General features: G+C 48.7%; 1 protein-coding gene across 7 annotated transcripts in view; it reads left to right on the forward strand.

Annotated features, from left to right (window-relative positions):
* Positions 1–1263: 1263 nt before the first annotated feature.
* lrch1 (leucine-rich repeats and calponin homology (CH) domain containing 1) overlaps positions 1264–25934 on the forward strand; it is a 212337-nt gene continuing 187666 nt past the window's right edge. For all 7 annotated transcript variants that reach the window (XM_041211006.1, XM_041211007.1, XM_041211011.1 and 4 more), the window contains exon 1: positions 1264–1599. In XM_041211006.1, coding sequence (XP_041066940.1) covers positions 1365–1599 — 235 coding nt within the window. In that variant the 5' untranslated portion in view covers positions 1264–1364. The remainder of the gene's footprint in view (positions 1600–25934) is intronic.

Consider the following 25934-nt stretch of genomic DNA (forward strand, 5'->3'; position numbering starts at 1 on the left):
CTAATGGAGTGTTGCCTTCATACAAGATTGAGTCTAGTATTCCCGATCTTAGAGGGAAAGGTGGACAAAAACCAGAGTAGTCAGAAAGTGAATCATGATGTTCACAGTAAAGACCGAAAATTTATTGTGGGAGAGACAGTTTTTGTGTGAAATTTTGCAACTGAACTGAGGTGGGTCCCTGGTACAATCGTCTCTGAAACAGACCCTCTGTCATATTGAGTGGAAATGGAAAACAGGATTGTTAGGAAACACGGGGCTCATCTCAGAAGTCGAGAGACACCAACAACCAGTTACTCCACCTGAAATCAAAGTTGAACATTTGATCCCTGAGGTGCCAGATTGACATAGAATAGACATATGTGATGTCTCTGTTGAAGTAAATAGTTCTGAACTGCCATTGTCTAGGGATGTCCCTGATGCTGCAGTTCCTTGTCAAGTCGATCCAATGGAAGAATCTCCAGTTCTAGAGTCGTGTCACCCTACCCAATCAGAAAACCTGCTCAAAGACTAAGTTTATAATGCATGGACTGTATATATTTGTGTATGATATGAGTCAAGATATTTTCATAAATAAGAGGGTAAAACAAAATTACAAGGGGAGGAATGCAGTAATTGTCAGTTAACCCTTTCATACTATTTTGGGGATCATATGACTGTACAGACAAATCAGCCCCAAGCACAGGTAATCTTAGGGGCGGAGCGTCCTAGCCTTGGTCTCTGTACAAGTATGTAGCTTCATCAGGAGCTCTGTAATTAAAATTTACTGTTTCTAAGAAACCTGCCTGGTACACCAAGTTTATTACAAGTTTATAGTTTTCCTCCATTCTCTCCTTCAGTTACACTGTCCCCCAATGGGTGTCAGTGTCTCTCCACTCTCCCACCTGCAGTTACACTCTTCCTCCCATTGGGTGTCAGTCCCTTTCCACCCTCCCGCCTGCAGTTACACGCTTCCTCCAGTGGGTGTCAGACCCTCTCCACTCTCCCACCTGCAGTTACACTCTCCCCCCAGTGGGTGTCAGACCCTCTCCACTCTCCCACCTGCAGTTACACTCTTCCCCCAATGGGTGTCAGTCCCTCTCCACTCTCCCGCCTGCAGTTACACTCTTCCCCCAGTGGGCGTCAGTCCCTCTCCACTCTCCCACCTGCAGTTACACTCTTCCTCCAGTGGGCGTCAGTCTCTCTCCACTCTCCCACCTGCAGTACCTTTCGCCGCCTCCAGGCTCCGCCGCCGCTTCGCCGGCTCCTGGTTTCCGCCTCAGTTGCCTTGTGTTTCCCGGGCGGTTCGCAGCGGGGAATGAGAAGCGGCGGCTCGGCGGGGCCCAAGTGACGGAGGCGGTAGTGAAGCGGGCGGGCTCTGGGTGTGAATGGCGGAGGCCGAGGGGCCGGGTCCGGGCCCGGGAGCGGCCGGAGGCCCCGTGGTTGGAGCTGGAGCTGGAGCCGGGCCGGGCTCCGGGCCGGGAGCAGCGCCGCTTCCCCGCTCCCTGGAACGGGCCCTGGTGGAGGCCGCGGGCTCCGGGCTCCTCAGTCTGAGCGGCCGCAAATTGAAGGAGTTCCCGAGAAGCGCAGCCGGACTGGACCTGAGCGACACGGTGGAGGCAGGTGGGTAACAACGCTTAACTAGCCGCTAACTAGCATAACTGACATAACTAGCGTAGTTTGCCGAGGCCAGCGATCTCAGCAACTGTCCAAACAAGGTGGGTAAGTTAATATAACTAGTTAATAGCTGCAGGTGTCACTGTTAACTATTAAAGTAATTGGTGTTCACTCGTGTAACTAGTATAACCACTGATGATTTAGCCTACATCAGAAACGAGCATGGTGACAGGTGCCTCAGTCTAACCAGTGTAACTCCCACCTTAACTAAAATGACTAGTATAATACAATCTATTGGAAAGGGGTGAAAGATCACAGACTCGCTGATTCTGCTAACTTTAACTAGTATTGTGCATTTGCTGGCAATCGTTTGCAGAGAACAAAGTTGTCTTTGGGGCTACAAAACCAGTGTAACTAAAATAACTAATGGAGGTAATGATTTTTCACATGTAACTAAACAGGACCGGAGAATGTCAGTGGCCAGGAACAGGTCTGGAGTGACTTTATTATTTTCCTGTGGTTCAGTATGAGAAGGATGATAATGTTTTGTGTCTTATATCATCCCAGTAACTGCAAGAGCTGCACAATAGCAATGGTGATAAACTAGGAGCCATCCATTCAAACTGTGGGTGTCGATCAGTGGCGCACTAGCTGGCTGTTTTTGACCAAGACACTTGTCTGATCACTGCCTGTTAATGTACAGGATCCTGAATAAACTCTGTTCTGTACAACGTCTCCCCTTGCTCATATTCCATCAATCAGCAAGTTCATAAAGTTACTCATCATGGAAAGCAATTTGAGAGTTTGACCTAATGAGACGCTGTATGTGTTAGACTGAGGAGAGTAACTCATATTAGCTGCATAGACAGTGTGGGTGAGATTCCTGTCTGTCCTGTGTACAGTGTGGGTGAGATTCCTGTCTGTCCTGTGTACAGTGTGGGTGAGATTCCTGTCTGTCCTGTGTACAGTGTGTGTGAGATTCCTGTCTGTCCTGTGTACAGTGTGGGTGAGATTCTTGTCTGTCCTGTGTACAGTGTGGGTGAGATTCCTGTCTGCACTGTGTACAGTGTGGGTGAGATTCTTGTCTGTCCTGTGTACAGTGTGTGAGATTCCTGTCTGTCCTGTGTACAGTGTGGGTGAGATTCCTGTCTATCCTGTGTACAGTGTGTGTGAGATTCCTGTCTGTCCTGTGTACAGTCTGGGTGAGATTCCTGTCTGTACTGTGTACAGTCTGGGTGAGATTCCTGTCTGTCCTGTGTACAGTGTGGGTGAGATTTCTGTCTGTCCTGTGTACATTGTGGGTCAGTTCCCTATCTGTTCTGTGTACAGTTTAGGTGAGGATATAGTCTGTCTTGTGTATAGTGTGGAGAGTTTCCTGTCTGTCCTGTTTACAGTGTAGGTTAGATTCATGTCTGTCCTGTGTACAGTGTGGGTGAGATTCCTGTCTGTCATGTTTACAGTGTAGGTTAGATTCATGTCTGTCCTGTGTACAGTGTGGGTGAGATTCCTGTCTATCCTGTGTACAGTGTGGTTGAGATTCCTGTCTATCCTGTGTACAAGGTGGGTGAGGTTCCTGTCTGTCCTGTGTACAGTCTGGGTCAGTTCCCTATCAGTTCTGTGTACAGTTTAGGTGAGGATATAGTCTGTCTTGTGTATACTGTGGAGAGTTTCCTGTCTGTCTTGTGTACAGTGTAGGTTAGATTCATGTCTGTCCTGTGTACAGTATGGGTGATGTTCCTGCTCTCCTGTGTACAGTCACTGTCGAGGGTGAGGGTCTGTTGCAGGTTCATGTCTGTAAGCACTGGGCTATGATTTGGCATTGCTCTGTCCCTGTGTATACCATTTTGAATAGCCCTCTCACTGGCCAGACTGCTAAGAGATCAGGGCAAGATCAGAATATTAACAGCAAAAGAAATGCATTGGGATTGAGAAAGCGATTGGGTGAGCGATGTTAGGTGAGTGTGCAATGTACCTGCTGGCCTGAGCAATCATTTGCTCTGCCCCTGAGCCTGTACTGGCATGGAGTGCCTCTTTAGTATGGTTCCCACTACTTTTTCAGTGCTGCTGTTGGGGATGAGGGCATTGTTGTGTTGGTTTTACACAGCACTAATGGGCTCCCCATTCTCTCCATTTCAAATGCCCGAATTTGCTGCTAGCTCCAAATGCTGCTGTCTTCATCGCCACCACTTTAGTCTGCTTTGAGACATTTGAACATTAAGCACAGCACTGGGAGTTAGTTCATGGCTGTATAAAGTGTTTGGAGTGAGGCGACAGCTGTTATACACAGCGTCTGTAGTAAGGAGACAGCTGTTGTACACAGCATCTGGAGTAGGCAGACAGCTGTTGTACACAGCGTCTGTAGTAAGGAGACAGCTGTTGTACGCAGCATCTGGAGTGGGCAGACGGTTGTACGCAGCGTCTGGAGTGGGCAGACGACTTCTACGCGGTGTCTGGAGTGGGCAGATGGTTGTTGTATGCAGCATCTGAAGTGGGCAGACGGCTGTTGTACACAGCGTCTGGAGTGGGCAGATGGCTGTTGTATGCAGTGTCTGGAGTGGGCAGACGGCTGTTGTACACAACATCTGGAGTGGGCAGACGGCTGTTGTACACAGCGTCTGGAGTGGGCAGACGGCTGTTGTACACAGCGTCTGGAGTGGGCAGATGGCTGTTGTATGCAGCGTCTGAAGTGGGCAGACGGTTGTTGTACGCAGCATCTGGAGTGGGCAGACAACTGTTCTATGCGGCATCTGGAGTGGGCAGACGGTTGTTGTACACAGCGTCTGGATGGGCAGACGACTTCTACACGGTGTCTGGGGTGGGCAGATGGTTGTTGTATGTAGTGTCTGGAGTGGGCAGACGGCTGTTGTACACAGCTTCTGGAGTGGGCAGATGGCTGTTGTGTGCAGTGTCTGGAGTGGGCAGACGGCTGTTGTACACCGCGTCTGGAGTGGGCAGACGGCTGTTGTACACCGCGTCTGGAGTGGGCAGACGGCTGTTGTACACCGCATCTGGAGTGGGCAGACGGCTGTTGTACACAGTGTCTGGAGTGGGCAGATGGCTGTTGTATGCAGCGTCTGAAGTGGGCAGACGGTTGTTGTACGCAGCGTCTGGAGTGGGCAGCCAACTGTTCTATGCCGGATCTGGAGTGGGCAGATGGCTGTTGTATGCAGCGTCTGAAGTGGGCAGACAGCTGTTGTACACAGCGTCTATAGTGGGCAAACGGCTGTTGTACACAGTGTCTGTAGTGGGCAGATGGCTCCTGTACAAAGCGTCTGGAGTGGGTAGATGGCTGTTGTATGCAGTGTCTGGAGTGGGCAGACGGCTGTTGTACACAGCGTCTGGAGTGGGCAGACGGCTGTTGTACACAGCGTCTGGAGTGGGCAGATGGCTGTTGTATGCAGCGTCTGAAGTGGGCAGACGGTTGTTGTACGCAGCATCTGGAGTGGGCAGACAACTGTTCTATGCGGCATCTGGAGTGGGCAGACGGTTGTTGTACACAGCGTCTGGATGGGCAGACGACTTCTACACGGTGTCTGGGGTGGGCAGATGGTTGTTGTATGTAGTGTCTGGAGTGGGCAGACGGCTGTTGTACACAGCTTCTGGAGTGGGCAGATGGCTGTTGTGTGCAGTGTCTGGAGTGGGCAGACGGCTGTTGTACACCGCGTCTGGAGTGGGCAGACGGCTGTTGTACACCGCGTCTGGAGTGGGCAGACGGCTGTTGTACACCGCGTCTGGAGTGGGCAGACGGCTGTTGTACACAGTGTCTGGAGTGGGCAGATGGCTGTTGTATGCAGCGTCTGAAGTGGGCAGACGGTTGTTGTACGCAGCGTCTGGAGTGGGCAGCCAACTGTTCTATGCCGGATCTGGAGTGGGCAGATGGCTGTTGTATGCAGCGTCTGAAGTGGGCAGACAGCTGTTGTACACAGCGTCTATAGTGGGCAAACGGCTGTTGTACACAGTGTCTATAGTGGGCAGACGGCTCCTGTACAAAGCGTCTGGAGTGGGTAGATGGCTGTTGTATGCAGTGTCTGGAGTGGGCAGACGGCTGTTGTACACAGCGTCTGGAGTGGGCAGACGGCTGTTGTACACAGCGTCTGGAGTGGGCAGACGGCTGTTGTACACAGCGTCTGGAGTGGGCAGACAACTGTTCTATGCGGCATCTGGAGTGGGCAGACGGTTGTTGTACACAGCGTCTGGAGTGGGCAGACGACTTCTACACAGTGTCTGGAGTGGGCAGATGGCTGTTTTATGCAGCGTCTGAAGTGGGCAGACGGCTGTTGTACGCAGGGTCTAGAGTGGGCAGACGGCTGTTGTACGCAGCGTCTGGAGTGGGCAGACGACTTCTACGCGATGTTTGGAGTGGGCAGATGGTTGTTGTATGTAGCGTCTGGAGTGGGCAGATGGTTGTTGTATGTAGCGTCTGGAGTGGGCAGACGGCTGTTGTACACAGCGTCTGGAGTGGGCAGATGGCTGTTGTACGCAGCGTCTGGAGTGGGCAGACGGCTGTTGTACGCAGCGTCTGGAGTGGGCAGACGGCTGTTGTACGCAGCGTCTGGAGTGGGCAGACGGCTGTTGTACGCAGCGTCTGGAGTGGGCAGACGGCTGTTGTACGCAGCGTCTGGAGTGGGCAGACGGCTGTTGTACGCAGCGTCTGGAGTGGGCAGACGGCTGTTGTACGCAGCGTCTGGAGTGGGCAGACGGCTGTTGTACGCAGCGTCTGGAGTGGGCAGACGGCTGTTGTACGCAGCGTCTGGAGTGGGCAGACGGCTGTTGTACGCAGCGTCTGGAGTGGGCAGACGGCTGTTGTACGCAGCGTCTGGAGTGGGCAGACGGCTGTTGTACGCAGCGTCTGAAGTGGGCAGACGGCTGTTGTACACAGTGTCTATAGTGGGCAGACGGCTCCTGTACAAAGCGTCTGGAGTGGGGAGACGGCTGTGGCTTTGTCTGCTTGTAGCACATAGGAAAACATGGCCTTTTGCCCACAGGAGTCCAACCAATTAAAACAATTCTAGATTTGGACTGAGAGTGAGTGAAAATCTGTCTTTGTCACATAGTTTCCCAGGATCTTTACAGGATTAGGGAAAAGGCTTTTCTTCCCATCAGCCTATGATGAAACCAGACCCCTGGCTTGGATTATGTGGATTCCCACCGGATGTTTATGGCCAGTCAGGAACTTAATGTGTGTGGATTTATAACAGAGAAGCTGTGCTGTGGAACATGGCAACAATACCCTGGAGTGCTGTACTGTCGTGCTGTCATGGAAACAGGATTGTTGTAATACAGAGAGCTGCACCTTCCAACCCAAACCCGGCCTACACATCCCAACCCAACTCCAGCCTACCCATTCCAACCCAACCCCGGCCTACCCATTCCAACCCAACCCCGGCCTACCCATTCCAACCCAACCCCGGCCTACCCATTCCAACCCAACCCCGGCCTACCCATTCCAACCCAACCCCGGCCTACCCATTCCAACCCAACTCCGGCCTACCCATTCCAACCCAACTCCGGCCTACCCATTCCAACCCAACTCTGGCCTACCCAGCCCAACCCTGGCCTACCCAACCCAACCCAATCCCGGCCTCCCCAACCCAACTCAACCCCGGCCTACTCAACCCCGGCCTACCCATTTCAACCCAACCCCGGCCTACCCATTCCAACCCAACCCCGGCCTACCCATTCCAACCCAACCCCGGCCTACCCATTCCAACCCAACCCCGGCCTACCCATTCCAACCCAACCCGGCCTACCCATTCCAACCCAACCCCGGCCTACCCATTCCAACCCAACCCCGGCCTACCCATTCCAACCCAACCCCGGCCTACCCATTCCAACCCAACCCCGGCCTACCCATTCCAACCCAACCCCGGCCTACCCATTCCAACCCAACCCCGGCCTACCCATTCCAACCCAACCCCGGCCCACCCATTCCAACCCAACCCGCCCGGCCTACCCATTCCAACCCAACCCCGGCCTACCCATTCCAACCCAACCCCGGCCTACCCATTCCAACCCAACCCCGGCCTACCCATTCCAACCCAACCCCGGCCTACCCATTCCAACCCAACCCCGGCCTACCCATTCCAACCCAACCCCGGCCTACCCATTCCAACCCAACTCCGGCCCACCCATTCCAACCCAACTCCGGCCCACCCATTCCAACCCAACTCCGGCCCACCCATTCCAACCCAACTCCGGCCCACCCATTCCAACCCAACTCCGGCCCACCCATTCCAACCCAACTCCGGCCTACCCATTCCAACCCAACTCCGGCCTACCCATTCCAACCCAACCCCGGCCTACCCAACCCAACCGAACCCAACCCCGGCCTACGCAACCGAACCCAACCCCAGCCTACGCAACCGAACCCAACCCCGGCCTACGCAACCGAACCCAACCCCGGCCTTACCAACCGAACCCAACCCCGGCCTACGCAACCGAACCCAACCCCGGCCTTACCAACCGAACCCAACCCTGGCCTACCCAACCCAACCCAACCCCGGCCTATGCAACCCAATCCAACCCAACCCCGGCCAACCCAATCCCGGCCTACCCATTCCAACCCAACCCCGGCCTACCCATTCCAACCCAACCCCGGCCTACCCATTCCAACCCAACCCCGGCCTACCCATTCCAACCCAACCCCGGCCTACCCATTCCAACCCAACCCCGGCCTACCCATTCCAACCCAACCCCGGCCCACCCATTCCAACCCAACTCCGGCCCACCCATTCCAACCCAACTCCGGCCCACCCATTCCAACCCAACTCCGGCCCACCCATTCCAACCCAACTCCGGCCCACCCATTCCAACCCAACTCCGGCCCACCCATTCCAACCCAACTCCGGCCTACCCATTCCAACCCAACTCCGGCCTACCCATTCCAACCCAACTCCGGCCTACCCATTCCAACCGAACCCAACCCCGGCCTACGCAACCGAACCCAACCCCGGCCTACGCAACCGAACCCAACCCCGGCCTACGCAACCGAACCCAACCCCGGCCTACGCAACCGAACCCAACCCCGGCCTACGCAACCGAACCCAACCCCGGCCTACGCAACCGAACCCAACCCCGGCCTACGCAACCGAACCCAACCCCGGCCTACGCAACCGAACCCAACCCCGGCCTACGCAACCGAACCCAACCCCGGCCTACGCAACCGAACCCAACCCCGGCCTACGCAACCGAACCCAACCCCGGCCTACGCAACCGAACCCAACCCCGGCCTACGCAACCGAACCCAACCCCGGCCTTACCAACCGAACCCAACCCCGGCCTACGCAACCGAACCCAACCCCGGCCTACGCAACCGAACCCAACCCCGGCTTACGTAACCGAACCCAACCCCGGCCTACCCAACCCAACTCAACCCTGGCCTACCCAACCCAACCCAACCCAATCCAACCCCGGCCTACCCAACCCTGGCCTACCCAACCCAACCCAACCCCGGCCTACCCAACTCAACCCCAGCCTAATCCATCCAACCCAACCCTGGCCTACGCAACCCAACCCAACCCTGACCTACCCAACCAATTCCAACCAACCCCGGCCTAATCAATCCAACTCAACCCCAGCCTAATCAATCCAACTCAACCCCAGCCTAATCAATCCAACTCAACCCCAGCCTAATCAATCCAACTCAACCCCAGCCTACCCATCCAACCCAACCCCGGCCTACACAACCCAACCCAACCCCGGCCTACCCAACCCATTTCAACCCAACCCCGGCCTACCCAACCCATTTCAACCCAACCCCGGCCTACCCAACCCAATCCAACCCTGGCCTACCCAACCCAACCCCGGCCAACCCAACCCAACCCAACCCGGCCTACCCAACCCAACCCAACCCTGGCCTACTCAACCCAACTCAACCCCGGCCTACCCAACCCAATCCAACCCAACCCCAGCCTACCCAACCCAACTCCGGCCTACGCAACCGAACCCAACCCCGGCCTACGCAACCAAACCCAACCCCGGCCTACGCAACCAAACCCAACCCCGGCTTATGCAACCAAACACAACCCCGGCCTACCCAACCCAACTCAACCTCGGCCTACCCAACCCAACTCAACCCTGGCCTACCCAACCCAACCCAACCCAATCCAACCCCGGCCTACCCAACCCTGGCCTACCCAACCCAACCCAACCCAACCCCGGCCTACCCAACTCAACCCCAGCCTAATCCATCCAACCCAACCCTGGCCTACGCAACCCAACCCAACCCTGACCTACCCAATCCAACCCAACCCCGGCCAACCCAACCCTGGCCAACCCAACCCAACCCTGGCCTACCCAACCCAACCCAACCCCGGCCTATGCAACCCAATCCAACCCAACCCCGGCCAACCCAATCCCGGCCTACCCAACGCAACCCAACCCTGGCCTACTCAACCCAACTCAACCCCGGCCTACCCATTCCAACTCAACACCGGCCTACCCATTCCAACCCAACCCCGTTCTACCCATTCCAACCCAACCCCGGCCTACCCATTCCAACTCAATCCCAGCCTACCCATCCAACCCAACCCCGGCCTACACAACCCAACCCAACCCCGGCCTACCCAACCCATTTCAACCCAACCCCGGCCTACCCAACCCATTTCAACCCAACCCCGGCCTACCCAACCCAATCCAACCCTAGCCTACCCAACCCAACCCAACCCCGGCCAACCCAACCCAACCCAACCCCGGCCTACCCAACCCAACCCAACCCTGGCTTACTCAACCCAACTCAACCCCGGCCTACCCAACCCAATCCAACCCAACCCCGGCCTACCCAACCCAACCCAACCCAACCCAACCCCGGCCTACCCAACGCAACCCAACCCTGGCCTACTCAACCCAACTCAACCCCAGCCTACCCATTCCAACTCAACACCGGCCTACCCATTCCAACTCAACCCCGGCCTACCCCTTCCAACCCAACCCCGGCCTACCCATTCCAACCCAACCCCGGCCTACCCATTCCAACTCAATCCCGGCTTACCCAATCCAACTCAACCCCGGCCTACCCAATCCAACTCAACCCCGGCCTACCCAATCCAACTCAACCCCGGCCTACCCAATCCAACTCAAACCCGGCCTACCCAATCCAACTCAACCCTGGCCTACCCATTCTAACTCAACCACAGCCTACCCATTCTAACTCAACCCCGGCCTACCCAATCCAACTCAACCCCGGCCTACCCATTCTAACTCAACCACAGCCTACCCATTCTAACTCAACCACGGCCTACCCATTCCAACTCAACCCAGGCCTACCCATTACAACTCAACCCCGGTCTAGCCATTCCAACCCAATACAACCCTGGGCTACTCAATCCAACCCATTTGAATCCAACCCACCCCAGGCTTGTCCTCATTACAGGAGAGTTCACACCCTGATGATCGGTGTCAGCACCCACAGGGTGAAGAAGTTTCTCTTGCAGTTTCAGCTTTATCAAGCATATTTAAGCACCAATTTAACCCGAATTATAAACAAAAACCTTATGGTTTTGCTGTTTCTAAGTGTAAACTGCCTGTAGGTGTGGTTATATGACACTGCGCAGCGCTGGAGGGTAAAGGGTACAATTCATTTTCACCCTCAAAATGACTTTACTCTGATGAGCCTGTGCATCACCCGTGTTCCATTCTGTGATTGTTTCTATCACTCCACCTCAATGTAGCGATACATTGGTAACAGACGAATGTAAATGGAGCTGACTGTGTGTGTTCATTGAGGGCAGTGGCTCCCTGTTTAACATGTGTCAGTGGCTTCCCAGAGAATCACTCACATATTGTATTACTAGTAGTACAAACTGGGTCAGGGTGTGCCAGGATACAGCAATGAGGGTTAAGACCAGCCCAGGATACAACAATGAGGATGAAGACTGGCCCAGGATACAGCAACCAGGGTTAAAACTGGTCCAGAATACAGTAATGAGGGTGGGTTGGGTTGGATTGGATTAGGTTGGAATGGGTTGGGTTGGGTAGGCCGGGGCTGGGTTGGGTTGGGTAGGCCGGAGTTGGGTTGGGTTGGGTTGGGTAGGTTGGGTAGGATAGGCCGGGGCTGGGTTGGGATGGGTAGGCTGGGGTTGGGTTGGGTAGGCCAGGGTTGGGTTGGGTTGGGTAGGCCGGGGTTGGGTTGAGTTTGGTAGGGTAGGTTGGGTAGGATAGGCCGGGGCTGAGTTGGGTTGGGTAGGCCAGTGGTGGGTTGGGTAGGTTGGGTTGGGTAGGCTGGGGCTGGGTTGGGTTGGGTAGGTTGGGGTGGGTTGGGTTAGTTAGATGTGCATTGGGCCAGTGTAGAGTTTCCCCTGTAGGTAAATGAGTGTTCTCTCTCTCTCTCTTTCTCTGGATCTATCCTGGTGTCTGGAATATTTTGTACATGTGCCTTAAATCATGTGACCTCAAATTATACGTGATTTATTGATTTTAAATGTGCTTTTGGGTTTATTTTTAAATGAGGTCCTTCTGGTTACAAACTCTTTGTAGTAAGTATGGTTCTGGTACTGCCCTGTCAATGACATTGTTTGATGTAGAAAGTCGGGTATACATACAGTTTGCAATGTTTGTGCCACCCAGTGGGTGAGCTGTTTACACCCCTAGTGTAAACACATGATGAGCGTTCCTGCTGATGGGGGTTTTGGCCTCATCACATTCACATCTGGAACTGCCACAGTGAGCTGAAGGGATATTTAGAGTTAATAACTGAGCAGGAAGAGATGATATAGTGCTAGTGTAGAAGGCTCAGTACTACCAGGAACACTCAATCTTTCTGACTCAACACCCCCCCCCCCCCCCCCCACCAAATTCACCAAATACAATTTTGCTCTGTCCCTGTTTCCAAAACTCTTTCTTGAGGTTATACAGCCTCAGCTCATCAGCTGCTGAAACTCTCATCCATACCTTTATCACTCTAGATTTGACTATTCTAAAGTACTCCTGGCTGGCCTCTTACATTCTACCCTCCACAAGCTTGGTCATTCAAAACTTTGCTGCCTGTGTCCTAACTCACACCAAGCCCTGCTCACGCGTCACCCCTGCTCACGCGTCACCCCTGCTCACTGACCTCAGATCCCTTCATGGCCTTGCCGCTCCCAAGCTCTGTAAGTACCTTTAGCCCTACAACCCTGCCAAATCCGGCCTCTTGTACATCCGCGATTTTAATTACTCCACCGTTGGTTTGTTTTATTCATGAGTTGTGGGTACCGCTGGCTAGGCTAGCATTTATTGCCCATCTCTAATTGCTGTGGGTCTGGAGTCACATGCAGGCCAGGCCAAGTAAGGGCAGCAGATTTCCTTCCCTAAAGGACATTAATGAACCAGATGGGTTTTTACAACAATCGACAATGATTTCATGGTCACCATTAGACTTCTAATTCCAGATTTTTATTGAATTCAAATTCTACCATCTTCCCCGGGTCTCTTAATTACCAGTCCAGTGACAATACCAATGCGTCCCCACCTCCTCAGTGGCTGTGCTTTCAGTTGCCTAGGCCCCAAGCTCTGGAATTTCCTCCCTACACCTCAGTACCTGGCTTTCCTCCTTTAACACGTTTCTTAAAGCCTACCTCTGACCAAGCTTTTGGTCATCTGGTCTAATATCTCCTTATATGGCTTGGTGTCATACTTCATTCCGTAGTGCTCCTGGGGTTTGTTGTTTTACATCGGACACAGTTCTGTTTTTGTAAGTACTTCTTTCTCGTGAACAAGTTCTGATTGTTCTGACCTCCTGCAGTATGTCTGTGCTGGGACTGCTGTTTATCTCTGAGTTCAGGATGAAGTTTGCCATTTTCGCATTGACACTGCACCACAACTCTGTTTAGGAGAAGTTGATTCAAAACCAATCTCGTTCACTGCAGGGTAACCTGCTCAAACCAGGATCCCCTTTATATCTAATAATACAGACATCTGAGGAGGCTTCACAGACAGGCTATGGTCCTGAGCAAATCACATGGGGGAAGTTAGCTAATGATATTAAACAGCAGCTGTACTGTTCAGAAGGTGCTCTGAGCTGCTCAGACAGCTGCTATGACTGGAGCTTGTTCATCTCTGCAGGTAAACAATCATTCGATTGCATCTGTGTTGAACAGCAGCCCATAGGCCTGCAATTAAACTGTGAATCACACTTACTTTGAGGGAACATCTGTCAAAAGTGATTTCAGCCCACAGATGAAGATGGAAAACACCAGGGCCCTTGATTAGAATTTCCTGGTCCTGTTTGGACAACCCCACGAGTTCAGATCCTTCCTCTTCGCAGCTGGCAAAAAAAAGCAGCTAACTATTTTTAAAAAAAAAACGCAGCAACACTTTGAAATGTTTTTACAAAGAGACTCCCATTTCATTTAAGCTCCTGTTCAGGTCTCAAGGATGTGCAAAGTGTTTTAGTAAAGAATTAAAGAATTTAGTGCAGTCACCATGGAGACAAAAACAACATCCATTTTTGCATAAAGCAAGATTCCACAAACAGCAAGAAGAGAAGTGACTGGTTATCTTGTCTTTTTGGCATTTTCCTTGATTGTGCAGGGCATGTTAGCCAGGATACTGGGGAACTCCCTGCAGTTACAGTACTGTGAGATTTTTCAGTTTAACGTTATCCTCCATTACTGCACTGAGCTGCTGCCCTTGATTATGTATTCACGTTCTGGAGTGGGACTTGAACTCACGACCCTCTGTCTTGGGAAAGGCTGTTACCGTATGAGCCATAGCTGACAGGGTGCCCGAGTGTGGGGCTTGAACCTACAATCTTCTGACTCAGAAACGAGAAGGATACAGATCGAGCCCAGGCTGACAGTGTTCTTAAAAATGAAACTCCTGACAAATGGGCTATGAAATATCCAATTAAAAAGGGATTGAATTATGACCAATTAATTAGCTTTGATTTGAATGTTGAATTGCACTGATGAGACCCCCCCAGATGAAATTGGTAACTGTCCGTGTGATTAAGAAAGATTAAAGGAAGCAAGCAAAATGATTAATTCCAGCATGAATCTGTACCAGCTTGATCTCAATCTGCAACCAAATACTTTCTGTGGGCAGCGGACATTAAACCAGTGGTTATGTTGTTTATTCCAACCCTCTGGGTTCTCTCCCCCCACCACCCTCGGGGTGCTACAAACCCTTCCCTCACTCCAGTGTTTTGTCATGTGTTGTGTTGCTGCTTGTCAGTGTTGAATTAGCTGTGATAAGGCAGCTAGAGCGACATTATAATCTGACTGGTATCCTGTTCCTGCTATTCTAAAGGAGATGTTATCTTCAAGGGAAGAAAAGAATCAGCTGGTGACCTACCTCGCATGTTCAATCATTGATCTATATTGAAGGTTTGGTTGTATTTTGCGCTTTTACGTGGTATTTAAAATGTTGCATGTAGTCTGCTTGCCCACCCACCCAACCCCATGCCACACAGACACCTCCCAAATTATAGCCATGAGCCCAGGCGCTGGATGAAGGGAGTGTGGGAACAAAGGGGCAGTTTTAACATTGCAGCTAGTGACTATGAAATTAAGATGCTGTACTCCAGGGATGTTCTGGCCCCATTGACACCAATCAACAGAGCGCTGTCACACACACAACTGAGTTAGATCATTTTGAAACCGACAAAGAGGTCCCATAGCCATTGCTCAAAGATACATTGGCTTCTGAGTCACCCCATTTTACCAGGCCCAACACATCCCAAGAATACATACAGTGACATCGTTGAGCTGTTTGATTGAAGGTATACAGCAGCACTGTGCTGTACGATGGTGTACACAGCACTGTGCTGTACGATGGTGTACACAGCACTGTGCTTTATGATGGTATACACAGCACTGTGCTTTACGATGGTATACACAGCACTGTGCTTTACGATGGTATACACAGCATTGTGCTTTACGATGGTATACACAGCACTGTGCTTTACGATGGTGCACACAGCACTGTGCTTTACAATGATATACACTGCACTGTGCTTTAAGATGGTATACACTGCACTGTGCTTTACGATGGTATACACAGCACTGTGCTTTACGATGGTGCACACAGCACTGTGCTTTACGATGGTGCACACAGCACTGTGCTTTACGATGATGCACACAGCACTTTGCTTTACGATGGTGCACACAGCACTTTGCTTTACGATGGTGCACACAGCACTTTGCTTTACGATGGTGCACACAGCACTTTGCTTTACGATGGTGCACACAGCACTGCGCTTTACGATGGTGCACACAGCACTGCGCTTTACGATGGTGCACACAGCACTGCGCTTTACGATGGTGCACACAGCACTGCGCTTTACGATGGTGCACACAGCACTGCGCTTTACGATGGTGCACACAGCACTGCGCTTTACGATGGTGCACACAGCACTGCGCTTTACGCTGGTGCACACAGCACTGCGCTTTACGCTGGTGCACACAGCACTGCGCTTTACGATGGTGCACACAGCACTGCGCTTTACGATGGTGCACACAGCACTGCGCTTTACGATGGTGCACACAGCACTGCGCTTTACGATGGTGCACACAGCACTGCGCTTTTCGATGGTGCACACAGCAGTGCGCTTTTCGATGGTGCACACAGCAGTGCGCTTTACGATGGTGTACAGTAATTAAAAACAGTTTGAAGGAAGATTCATTGATGTTTCAGTCAGCTGTGTGGTTCAGGATATACTGCCCTGATGTCAACTCTGATGAGAGCTCGTTTAAATGTTTACAAAAGTAGATTTTGGTTCAAGACATGAAAGGATCAACTGATCAGGAATTGCAGTTTTAGAAGCTTTTTCTGTCCTCAGCTCAGAGAATTGCTTTGAAATCATATACATTTTAAACCTGCTGCAGCTGTGTGGGAGTGTCACAGTGTTGTGGTTGTCTTTCGCTGTTGACAGCTCTGCATGTATATCAACAGTTAAACAGAGTGCTAAGTCCAGGTCTTTATTGCACTACTGTTATTTTAAAACGTAGTAATTGTGCAGTGTCCAGTTGAAACACAGCTACAAGTGTACAGTGTCCAGTTGTCGCTCTCACAGCTGTAAGTGCACAATGTCCAGTACACTCTTACACAGCTGTAAGTGTACATTGTTCGATTGTTGCTTTCACAGCTTTAAGTGTACAATGTCCAGTTGTTGCTCTCACAGCTGTAAGTCTACAATGTCCAGTACACACACACACAGCTGTAAGTGTACAATGTCCAGTACACACTCTCACAGCTGTAAGTATACAATGTCCAGTACACACTCACAGCTGTAAATGTACAATGTTCAGTACACACTCTCACAGCTGTAAGTGTACAATGTCCAGTTATTGTTCTCACAGCTGTAAGTGTACAATGTCCAGTTGTTGCTCTCACAGCTGTAAGTGTACAATGTCCAGTACACTCCCACACAGCTGTAAGTGTACATTGTTCGATTGTTGCTTTCACAGCTGTAAGTGTACAATGTCCGGTTCTCTCTCTCTCAGCTGTAAGTGTACAATGTCCAGTTGTTGCTCTCACAGCTGTAAGTGTACAATGTCCAGTACACTCCCATACAGCTGTAAGTGTATATTGTTCAATTGTTGCTTTCACAGCTGTAAGTGTACAATGTCCGGTTCTCTCTCTCTCTCAGCTGTAAGTATACAATGTCCAGTTCTCTCTCTCACAGTTGTAAGTGTGCAATGTCTAGTTCTCTCTCACACAACTGTAAATGTGCAATGTCCAGTTCTGTCTCACACAACTGTAAATGTGCAATGTCCAGTTCTCTCTCTCAGCTGTAAGTGTACAATGTCCAGTTCTCTCAGCTGTAAGTGTACAATGTCCAGTTCTCTCTCTCTCAGCTGTAAGTGTACAATGTCCAGTTCTCTCTCTCACCTGTAAGTGTACAATGTCCAGTTCTTTCTTTCTCACCTGTAAGTGTGCAACGTCCTGTTCTCTCTCTCATACCTGTAAGTGTGCAATGTCCTGTTCTCTCTCTCATACCTGTAAGTGTGCAATGTCCTGTTCTCTCTCTCATACCTGTAAGTGTGCAATGTCCAGTTCAGACTTTATATTTGAGGACTGCACAAATAACAAGTGCAAAGTGTTGGATCGCCTGCCTAATCCTATTCAATGGAACTTTATAAAAAGCTGTTTCCATTATACACTGGTGTCCCAATGTTTCAAATTTAACATTTTCATCCTGGCATTTTGACCCCTTCATGGTTATGCCCCTCGCTATCTCTGTAGTCTTGTTGAGCTCTGCAATTCTCTCCCTGCCACCCCCAGCCCCAGAACACTGTGTCTGTCTAACCTGTGCATTGCTCCTCCATAGCTGCAGCACTGGCAGCCGTGCCCTCAGTTGTCTTGGCCCCATGCTCTGGAATTCTGTCTTTAAGCCCCTTTCCCTCTGTCTCCTCCTTTAAGATATTCCTTATAACTAACCTCTGACTAAGCTTTTGGTCACCTGTCCTAATATCCCTTTTGCCTCAGAGTCCATTTTTGTCTGTTTATATCTCCATGAAGTACTTAAGCGCACTTTTCTACACTAAAGTGGTGATATTAGTAGAAGTTGCTGTGTCAGTGCAGAGTGATGTCTTTCTCCGGGGTCTCCAAACAGAAGGAAAGTTCAAAACAAGAACTTACCCTGAGGGAAATCACTGATGTAAATCCAACCGTTGGGGAGGGAACTTTGAACATTAAACATTTTCCTGTTTAGTTAAGAAACAAATGTCTCTTTTCACCACTCCCACACAAGAGCTTTAATTTACTTACTGCAACCCTACAGTTACCTGACCTTGATATTATTATGGATGCTGTCTATATCAACTAGCAAGTTTGGTTGCAGTCTTTTGTAATTAAGGCTGTCTCTCTGTTTCCTTTTCTCCCAGTAGCCACGCTTGTGGAATCTTACATGTTGCTGATCTGTTTCCTTCGAGGTTACTCATACCCAAAATGGCTCACACCCAATACCTGGACTGATTTAACTTTGTCCCCATTACTAATTTCAATAAACGACAGGTTTCTTTTTGAGTGGGGCTCTTGCACCCAATGTATAGAGAGAAGCATTTCACCACATTTGTTTGAGCTGGATTCGAGCAGTTGATCCAAAAAGTCAAACCCACTGCTTGCTACTCGTGTTTCCTCGTCAATTTGAAAACTCTGAATGTAAGAAAAGTGAATGAGTGTCACATGCAGGGAAAGCAGGCGATTGGATTATGTTCTTGGGCCCTGATATGATAGAGTTCTAACCTGTGAGTGTGTGCACCATCTGTAATCACCTTCCATACAGATTTGATTTATTGCAATGTTCCATTTCTGTACATATTAGAGGTGAGGGTTCTTGATATTTGAGCTTTTGCTGGTAGATAGTAGTTTGAGTGCTACCCAACAGTTCAGTTTTGTGGAACAGCTCCTGTGCTGTGAAGAATTCCAACAAAAATTTGTTTTGGATAAATTGGGTTGTGGGTGAGGAATGTGACAAGATTAGCTGACAGAGTGTTGCTAAAATCTAATCCTTGGTGTGTAATTACTATTTGAGCAGACCTGCAATATTAATTGGGCATCCTAGTTATCCATCATGTTGACCCAATCAAATATAAGATTCTTTGAAGTCTGCAGAAGCTGCTTGGCTGTCATTGAAATGCTGCCATATTTGATGCGTCATTGGTGTGTGGATAAATGAAACGCCTTAAAGAAGGAAATTCATTCAGATCCAAGTGCTCCCCAACATAACAAAATCACCAGAGTTTTATGAAGCATTGAATTGATCCTGTGCCAACATCACTGTTGCATGCCACTGTTGAGTACACTCTAAATAAATGTCACTACTGATGTGCCACATATTTATCGGATAAGCAATGTTTGATTGGAAAGTGGCTGTTTGAGAAGCAGTGTGATGCTGTGGCTCCTTCTAAAGTGATGTGATATAACCTGATCAGTATGTGACGTGGGAACATATTTCGACAGTTTTTTGATGTATGAGTTGATGTGTTTAGATTGACTTCAGCCAGTATTGTGAACTCTTCCTACTCAGGAATGTCAGCAATTTCTCTTCTCCCAACTGAATTTAGACACATTAGGGTACAGGTCAGGAGGATGTTAATGGAAAACTGGATCAGGGGTATGCACTGTCTGAAGACTCAGCTCCTGTAAGAGTACGATTGGAGCACACTGTCAGCTCCTGTAACACTGTACCATAGGACCATACCATCAGCTCCTGTAACACTGTACTATAGGATCATACCGTCAGCTCCTGTAAGACTACGATAGGAGCACGCTGTCAGCTCCTGTAACATTGTACTATAGGACCATACCGTCAGCTCCTGTAACACTGTACTATAGGACCATACCATCAGCTCCTGTAACACTGTACTATAGGATCATACCGTCAGCTCCTGTAAGAATACGATAGGAGCACGCTGTCAGCTCCTGTAACACTGTACTATAGGACCATACCGTCAGCTCCTGTAACACTGTACTATAGGACCATACCATCAGCTCCTGTAACACTGTACTATAGGACCATACCATCAGCTCCTGTAACACTGTACTATAGGACCATACCGTCAGCTCCTGTAAGAGTACGATAGGAACACACCGTCAGTTCCTGTAACACTGTACTATAGGAGCATGCCATCAACTCCTGTAAGAGTATGATAGGAGCACACTATCAGCTCATGTAAGAGTACGATAGGAGCATACTGCCAGCTCCTGTAAGACTGTCCTATAGGATCACACTGTCAGCTCCTGTAAGACTATCCTTTAGGAGCACACTGTCAGCTCCCTGTAAAATGGTACTATAGGACCACACTGTTGCTCCCGTAAGACAACTGTAGGATCACACTGTCAACTCTTGTAAGACTGTCCTAAAGGAGCACAATGTCAGCTCCTGTAAGACTGCATTATAGGAGCACATGTCAGTATGTGTAAGACTGTACCAAAGGAGCTCATGTCAGTGCATGTAAGACTGTACTATAGGAGCACACTGTCAGCTCCCTGTAAGATGGTACTATATTTGCACACCGTCAACTCCAGTAAGACTGTACTATAGGAGCACACTGTCAGTACCTTTAAGACTACTATAAGGGCACACTGTCAGTACCTGTAAGACTGTACTATAGGAGCACATGTCAGTCCCTGTAAGACTGTACTATAGGAGTACAGTGTCAGTGTGTCTCAAGGGTGGACCATTCCATTCCACTTCAATCCATTTTTTTGAGAAAGTTGTTAAATCTGTTTCTGAGCTCAGGAGAATTAGTGCTACAGTACATGCAACAGGCTCAAAAGTTAATTTAGAAATGTTATACTTCATAACTTGCAAATGTTAGGGTGACCTCAGGTTATAAGTAGATTCATATACATATCTGAGAGTTTCATCTGAAACGTGTATATTATAGTGACAGCGTAGGAACAACACCTTCACACTGGAGTGAGGAATGAAGCTGCTCCATTCATCCATTCAAACTGCTCACCTTCATTTTTATGCCTCAGGTTTTCAGACCTTCTTTAATAATGTTGTTTCATATTAAATCTTATTCCAAGAGTGTTGAACTGGAATAAAATCTCCAAGTGTGGGGTTGGAGGATGCTCTGTATGATGCTGCATTCTTGGGCCAGCTTTACTTGCAGTGGCCAATGTATCCATTGACTGTGATGCCTAACTCAGCTAGCGTTGTATGTGTAGGATCAGTGTGGCTTGGGATTTCTGTCAGATTAAAATCCAGTTTAATCTCCATGCTCTCTGTTTTATGTTGAAGTCTCTTTGGTGTTGGTGGGTAATTTGAGGTAGACCGGGCACCTTTTGGCTCCAGAAATGGCAGCCTTTGGCCCATTTGTTTAATTTAGAATGTTGTGGATTTTCTCTGCTACTGTGGTGGAATTTGTCACAGCTGTCAAAATATCAGCAGAGTTTTCAGAGCAGGTTGTGGATTAACCTGAAGCATCTTCAGTGAGACGGAAGCTCTTAATAAAGAGATTTATTTTTTCAGCTTTGTAGTTCTTTTTATTCATTCATGGGATGTGGGTTTCACTGGCAAGGCCAACATTTATTGCCCATCCCTCACTGCTCTTGAGAAGGTGGTGGTGAGTTGCCTTCTTGAACTGCTGCAGTCCCTGTGGTATAGGTACACCCACAGTGTTGTTAGGGAGGCAGTTCCTGGTTTTTGACCCAGCGACAGTGACGGAACATAATACCAAGTCAGGATGGTGAGTGGCTTGAAGGAGAATTCCAGGTGGTGGTGTTCCCATGTATCTGTTGCCCTTTCCCTTCTAGATAGTAGCGGTCGTGGGTTTGGAAGGTGCTGCCTAAGGAGCCTTGGTGAGTTTCTGCATGCGTCTTGTAGATGGTAGACACTGATGCCACTGTTCATAAGTGGTGGAGGGAGTGAATGTTTGTGGATGTGGTGCCAATCAAGCGAGCAGCTTTTCCCTGGATGTTGTCAAGCTTCTTGAGTGTTGTGGGAGCTGCACTCACCCAGGCAAGTGTATTGCATCACACTCCTGACTTGTGCTTTGTAGTTGGTGGGAGTCAGAAGGTGAGCTACTCACCACAGGATTCCTAGCCTCTGACCTGCTCCTGTAGCCACAGTGTTTATATAGCTAGTCCAGTTCAATTTCTGGTCAATGTTAACCCCCAGAATGTTGATAGTGGGGGATTGAGCGATGGTAATGTCATTGAATGTCAAGGGGCAATGGTTAGATTCTCTCTTGTTGGAGATAGTCGTTGCCTGGCACTTGTGTGGTGCGAATGTTCCTTACCACTTGTCAGCCCAAGGCTGGGTATTGTCCAGGTCTTGCTGCATTTGGACATGGACTGCTTCAGTATCTGAAAAGTCAGGAATGGTGCTGAACATTGTGCAATCATCAGCGAACATCCCCACTTCTGACCTTATGATAAAAGGAAGGTTATTGATGAAACAGCTGAAGATGGTTGAGCCTAGCACACTACGCTGAAGAACTCCTGCAGTGATGTCCTGGAACTGAAATGTTTGACCTCCAACAATCACAACCATCTTCCTTTGTGCTAAGTATGACTCCAACCAGTGGAGAGTTTACTTCCTGATTCCCATTGACTCCAGTTTTCCTAGGGCTCCTTGATGTCACACTCGGTCAAATGAGGCCCTGATGTCAAGGGCAGTCGCTGTCACCTCTCCTCTGGAGTTCAGCTCTTTTGTCCATGTTTGAACCAAAGTTACAGAGCATCAGCCAGGCAGGTAAACGTCTCAAGGAAGAGCTGCCTAATTGTGCTCATGTTGAGTTAACACTGCATGGTGGAGTTACGTACTTGACTGAGTGCCCTTTTTGCTTGTTAGAAATAAAATGCTTTAGGATTTTCTGTGGTTGTGAAAAGCACTATTTCAAAGCTCTTCTTTTTGTCTTCCTCCCCTTTCTTTCTTTTGCCTCCCGTTTCTCTCTCTCTCTAAAGTCATTCATGTTTCAAAGTATAAGGTGTTTTTTTTTCTAGGCTAAAACACCTCAGCTAATTCCAGCAAGTAAACCTAATGCACTGTTGTTGCCTTCAAAGTTGCCAGTTGTCATTTTGGTGCTTCTCTGGTCAGTATTTGTTTATTTGTGCACAGTGACTGTACAGAGATTCTGTGCTGCTTCACAACAGGCTTTGATATCTCTGAATCGCTCCGTTAATTAGATGATAAATTGATGACAAACACATTGCCAAATGCAGACTTAATGCTCAGTTTCAGCATCTGGTATGTTCCAGTATTGAGCAATCTGTAAAATGGCGGAAGAACATCAACTAGATTTTACTTCAGTTATTTTATAAAAAGAATGTTTTGGGGAGGACTCTTAGCAGCTCCCAATTTTAAATTAAGCCTTCTTAAAAATTATCTCCATTTAAAAGAAGAGTCAAATCTTTAGCTGCTGCGTTGGATCTTCCCACTGCTAGACTACTCTACAGAGCCTCCAACTGGTTAAGGTCTGGAACAATTCCATGAAGCTAGCTCAAGAGCCAGTCTGGAGCCTATCAACTGCAGGAAACCATGAATGCAGATTGTGAGTGCTTTGAATAAGTGACTCCTCAAAAACACTCAGTCAAGTCAGAGAAAAGGTCAGTAGACTAGTGAAGTTTGTCCATCTTTAACTTTAACCCTCCCACACCAACATCCAAATATGTTTCTGAAAGCTCCTAATTTCCTTTAATCACAGCATTTGGAACAATCAAAGATTTTTGATATTTCCCTCTGAGTAAAAACAGATTCTACAATCTGCTTAAATTAACTTTGCTTGCTTAAATTTGCGTCTCTGGCCCTTCATGCTGACCTACTCTGAAATAATAATCTAGATTTCCTTTATCTTCACTATTTGGAGCTTTGTACTGTAAAGAACCTATTTTTTTTTAATTTTTCTTGGACTGTGGCTTTAAAATGGGACTGTGGCTTTAAAAACTACCAAGGCACTTGAAAGACATGTTCACTGGAGCAGGGTGAGGAATATCTACAATGTTGTTATCCTGGAACAGAGGGTGCCATAAAAGAACAACATGGTGCCAGAAAGGAGTCCTGGACTAAGGGGAACTGCCTGACGATAGCATTTTAATTGGCTCCTGACCAGGTGACTATGGTTTTGTATGGTAACAGTGCAGGGAGAACAGTTCCTAGCCTGCAAAGAGGGAAGACCTGAAACCCCTCTCTCCTGTGTTTGTAAGATTCCAGTAATTCTGCCATAGTAGCTAGCTGGCTATTCCTCATATCTCTGTAACCTGCTTTCTCTGAAAACCTTTGTCAAGAGGAAAAGGGGAAAAATCACCAGGAGAGACATTGAAAAGTAAATTTTTCAACCAGTGGACCACAGACTGAAAGTGCTGGGAGACCACCTCATGTTACGTAGGATAAATAAGATTAGAGAGGTAGATGTGTGGCGCAAAGATTGATGTGGGAGAAATGGATTCTGATTCATGGGGAAGGAGAGAGCTGTTCTGTTGGGAAGGGCCTTACTTGAACCATGCTGGGACCAGTGTCCTGGTGAATCGTATAACTAGGGTTGTAGATAGGACTTCAAACTAATTGGGGGGTGGGGGGGTGCAGGGTTCACTTGAAGGAAAGTTTAAAAAATCAAAAAGAAACAAGAGAGCAGAGGAGCAGGGTAGTGAAGAGATGAACGATAGTCAAAGTGTGACAGGAAGGGACAGAAAATATAAGCAGAAGAATGCAGTAGAAACCAGAATGAGCAATAATGGTAAGAAGCTAAAACTTTTAAGGCTCTTTATCTGAATGCACACAGCATTTGTAACAAAATTAGATGAGTTGATGGCACAAATAGAAATAAATGAATATGACTTTATAACTATTACAGAGACGTGGTTGCAGGGTGACCAAGGCTGGGAACTCAATATTCAAGGGTATTCGACATTCCAGAAAAATAGGCAAAAAAGAAAAGGAGGTGGGATAGCTTTGTTAATAAAGGAAGGTATCAGAGCGGTAGTGAATGGTGATATAGGTGCAATAGATTGTGATGTGGAATCAGTTTGGATCGAAATAAGAAATAGCAAGGGGAAAAAGTCACAGGTGGGAGTCGTCTATAGGCCCCCGAGGAGTTGCCTCACTGTAGGACAAAGTATAAATCGGGAAATAATAGAGGCATGTAAGAAGGATGCAACAATTATCATCGGTGATCTTAATCTGTATACTGACTGAACAAATCAGTTTGGCAGGAGTAACATGGAAGATGAATTTGTAGAGTGCATCAGGGATTGTTTCTTAGAGCAATACGTTGCAGAACCTACCTGAGAACAGGCTATTTTAGATCTATTAATGTGTAATGAGGTGGGATTAAAAGAGATATCATAGTTAAGGATCCTCTAGGGGTTGGTGATCATAACATGGTAGAATTTCAAATTCAATTTGAGGGCGAGCAACTCTGGTCTCAGACCAGTATCCTCAACTTAAATAAGGGCAATTACAGAGGTATGAAGAAAGAGTTGTCTAAAGTGGGCTGGGAAAATAGACTAAGGGGAAGGTCAGTAGATGAGCCATGGCAGACATTTAAGCAGATATTTCATAATGCTCAGCAAAAACTTATCCCGGTCAAAAAGAAGGACTTGATGAGAAGGATAAACCACCCGTGGTTAACAAAGGTGGTCAAGGAGAGTATCCAATCAAAAACTAAGGCATACAAAGTGGCGAAAACTAGTGGTTGACCAGAGGATTGGGAATTTTTTAGGAACCAGCAGCAAATGACTAAAAAGCTAATAAAGAGGGAGAAAATTGATTATGAAAGTAAATTGGCGAGAAATATAAAAACAAACAGCAAGAGCTTCTATGGATATATAAGAGAAAGAGAGTGGCTATATTGAGCATGGGACCCTTGGAAGATGCGACTGGAGAATTGATATCAGGGAACAGGGAAATGACAGATAATTTAAACCAATATTTTGCATCAGTCTTCAAGGTGGAGGACACTATAAACATCCCA

Source organism: Carcharodon carcharias, chromosome 18 (assembly GCF_017639515.1).
Source record: "Carcharodon carcharias isolate sCarCar2 chromosome 18, sCarCar2.pri, whole genome shotgun sequence".
In the NCBI taxonomy this organism is placed as follows: Eukaryota; Metazoa; Chordata; class Chondrichthyes; order Lamniformes; family Lamnidae; genus Carcharodon; species Carcharodon carcharias.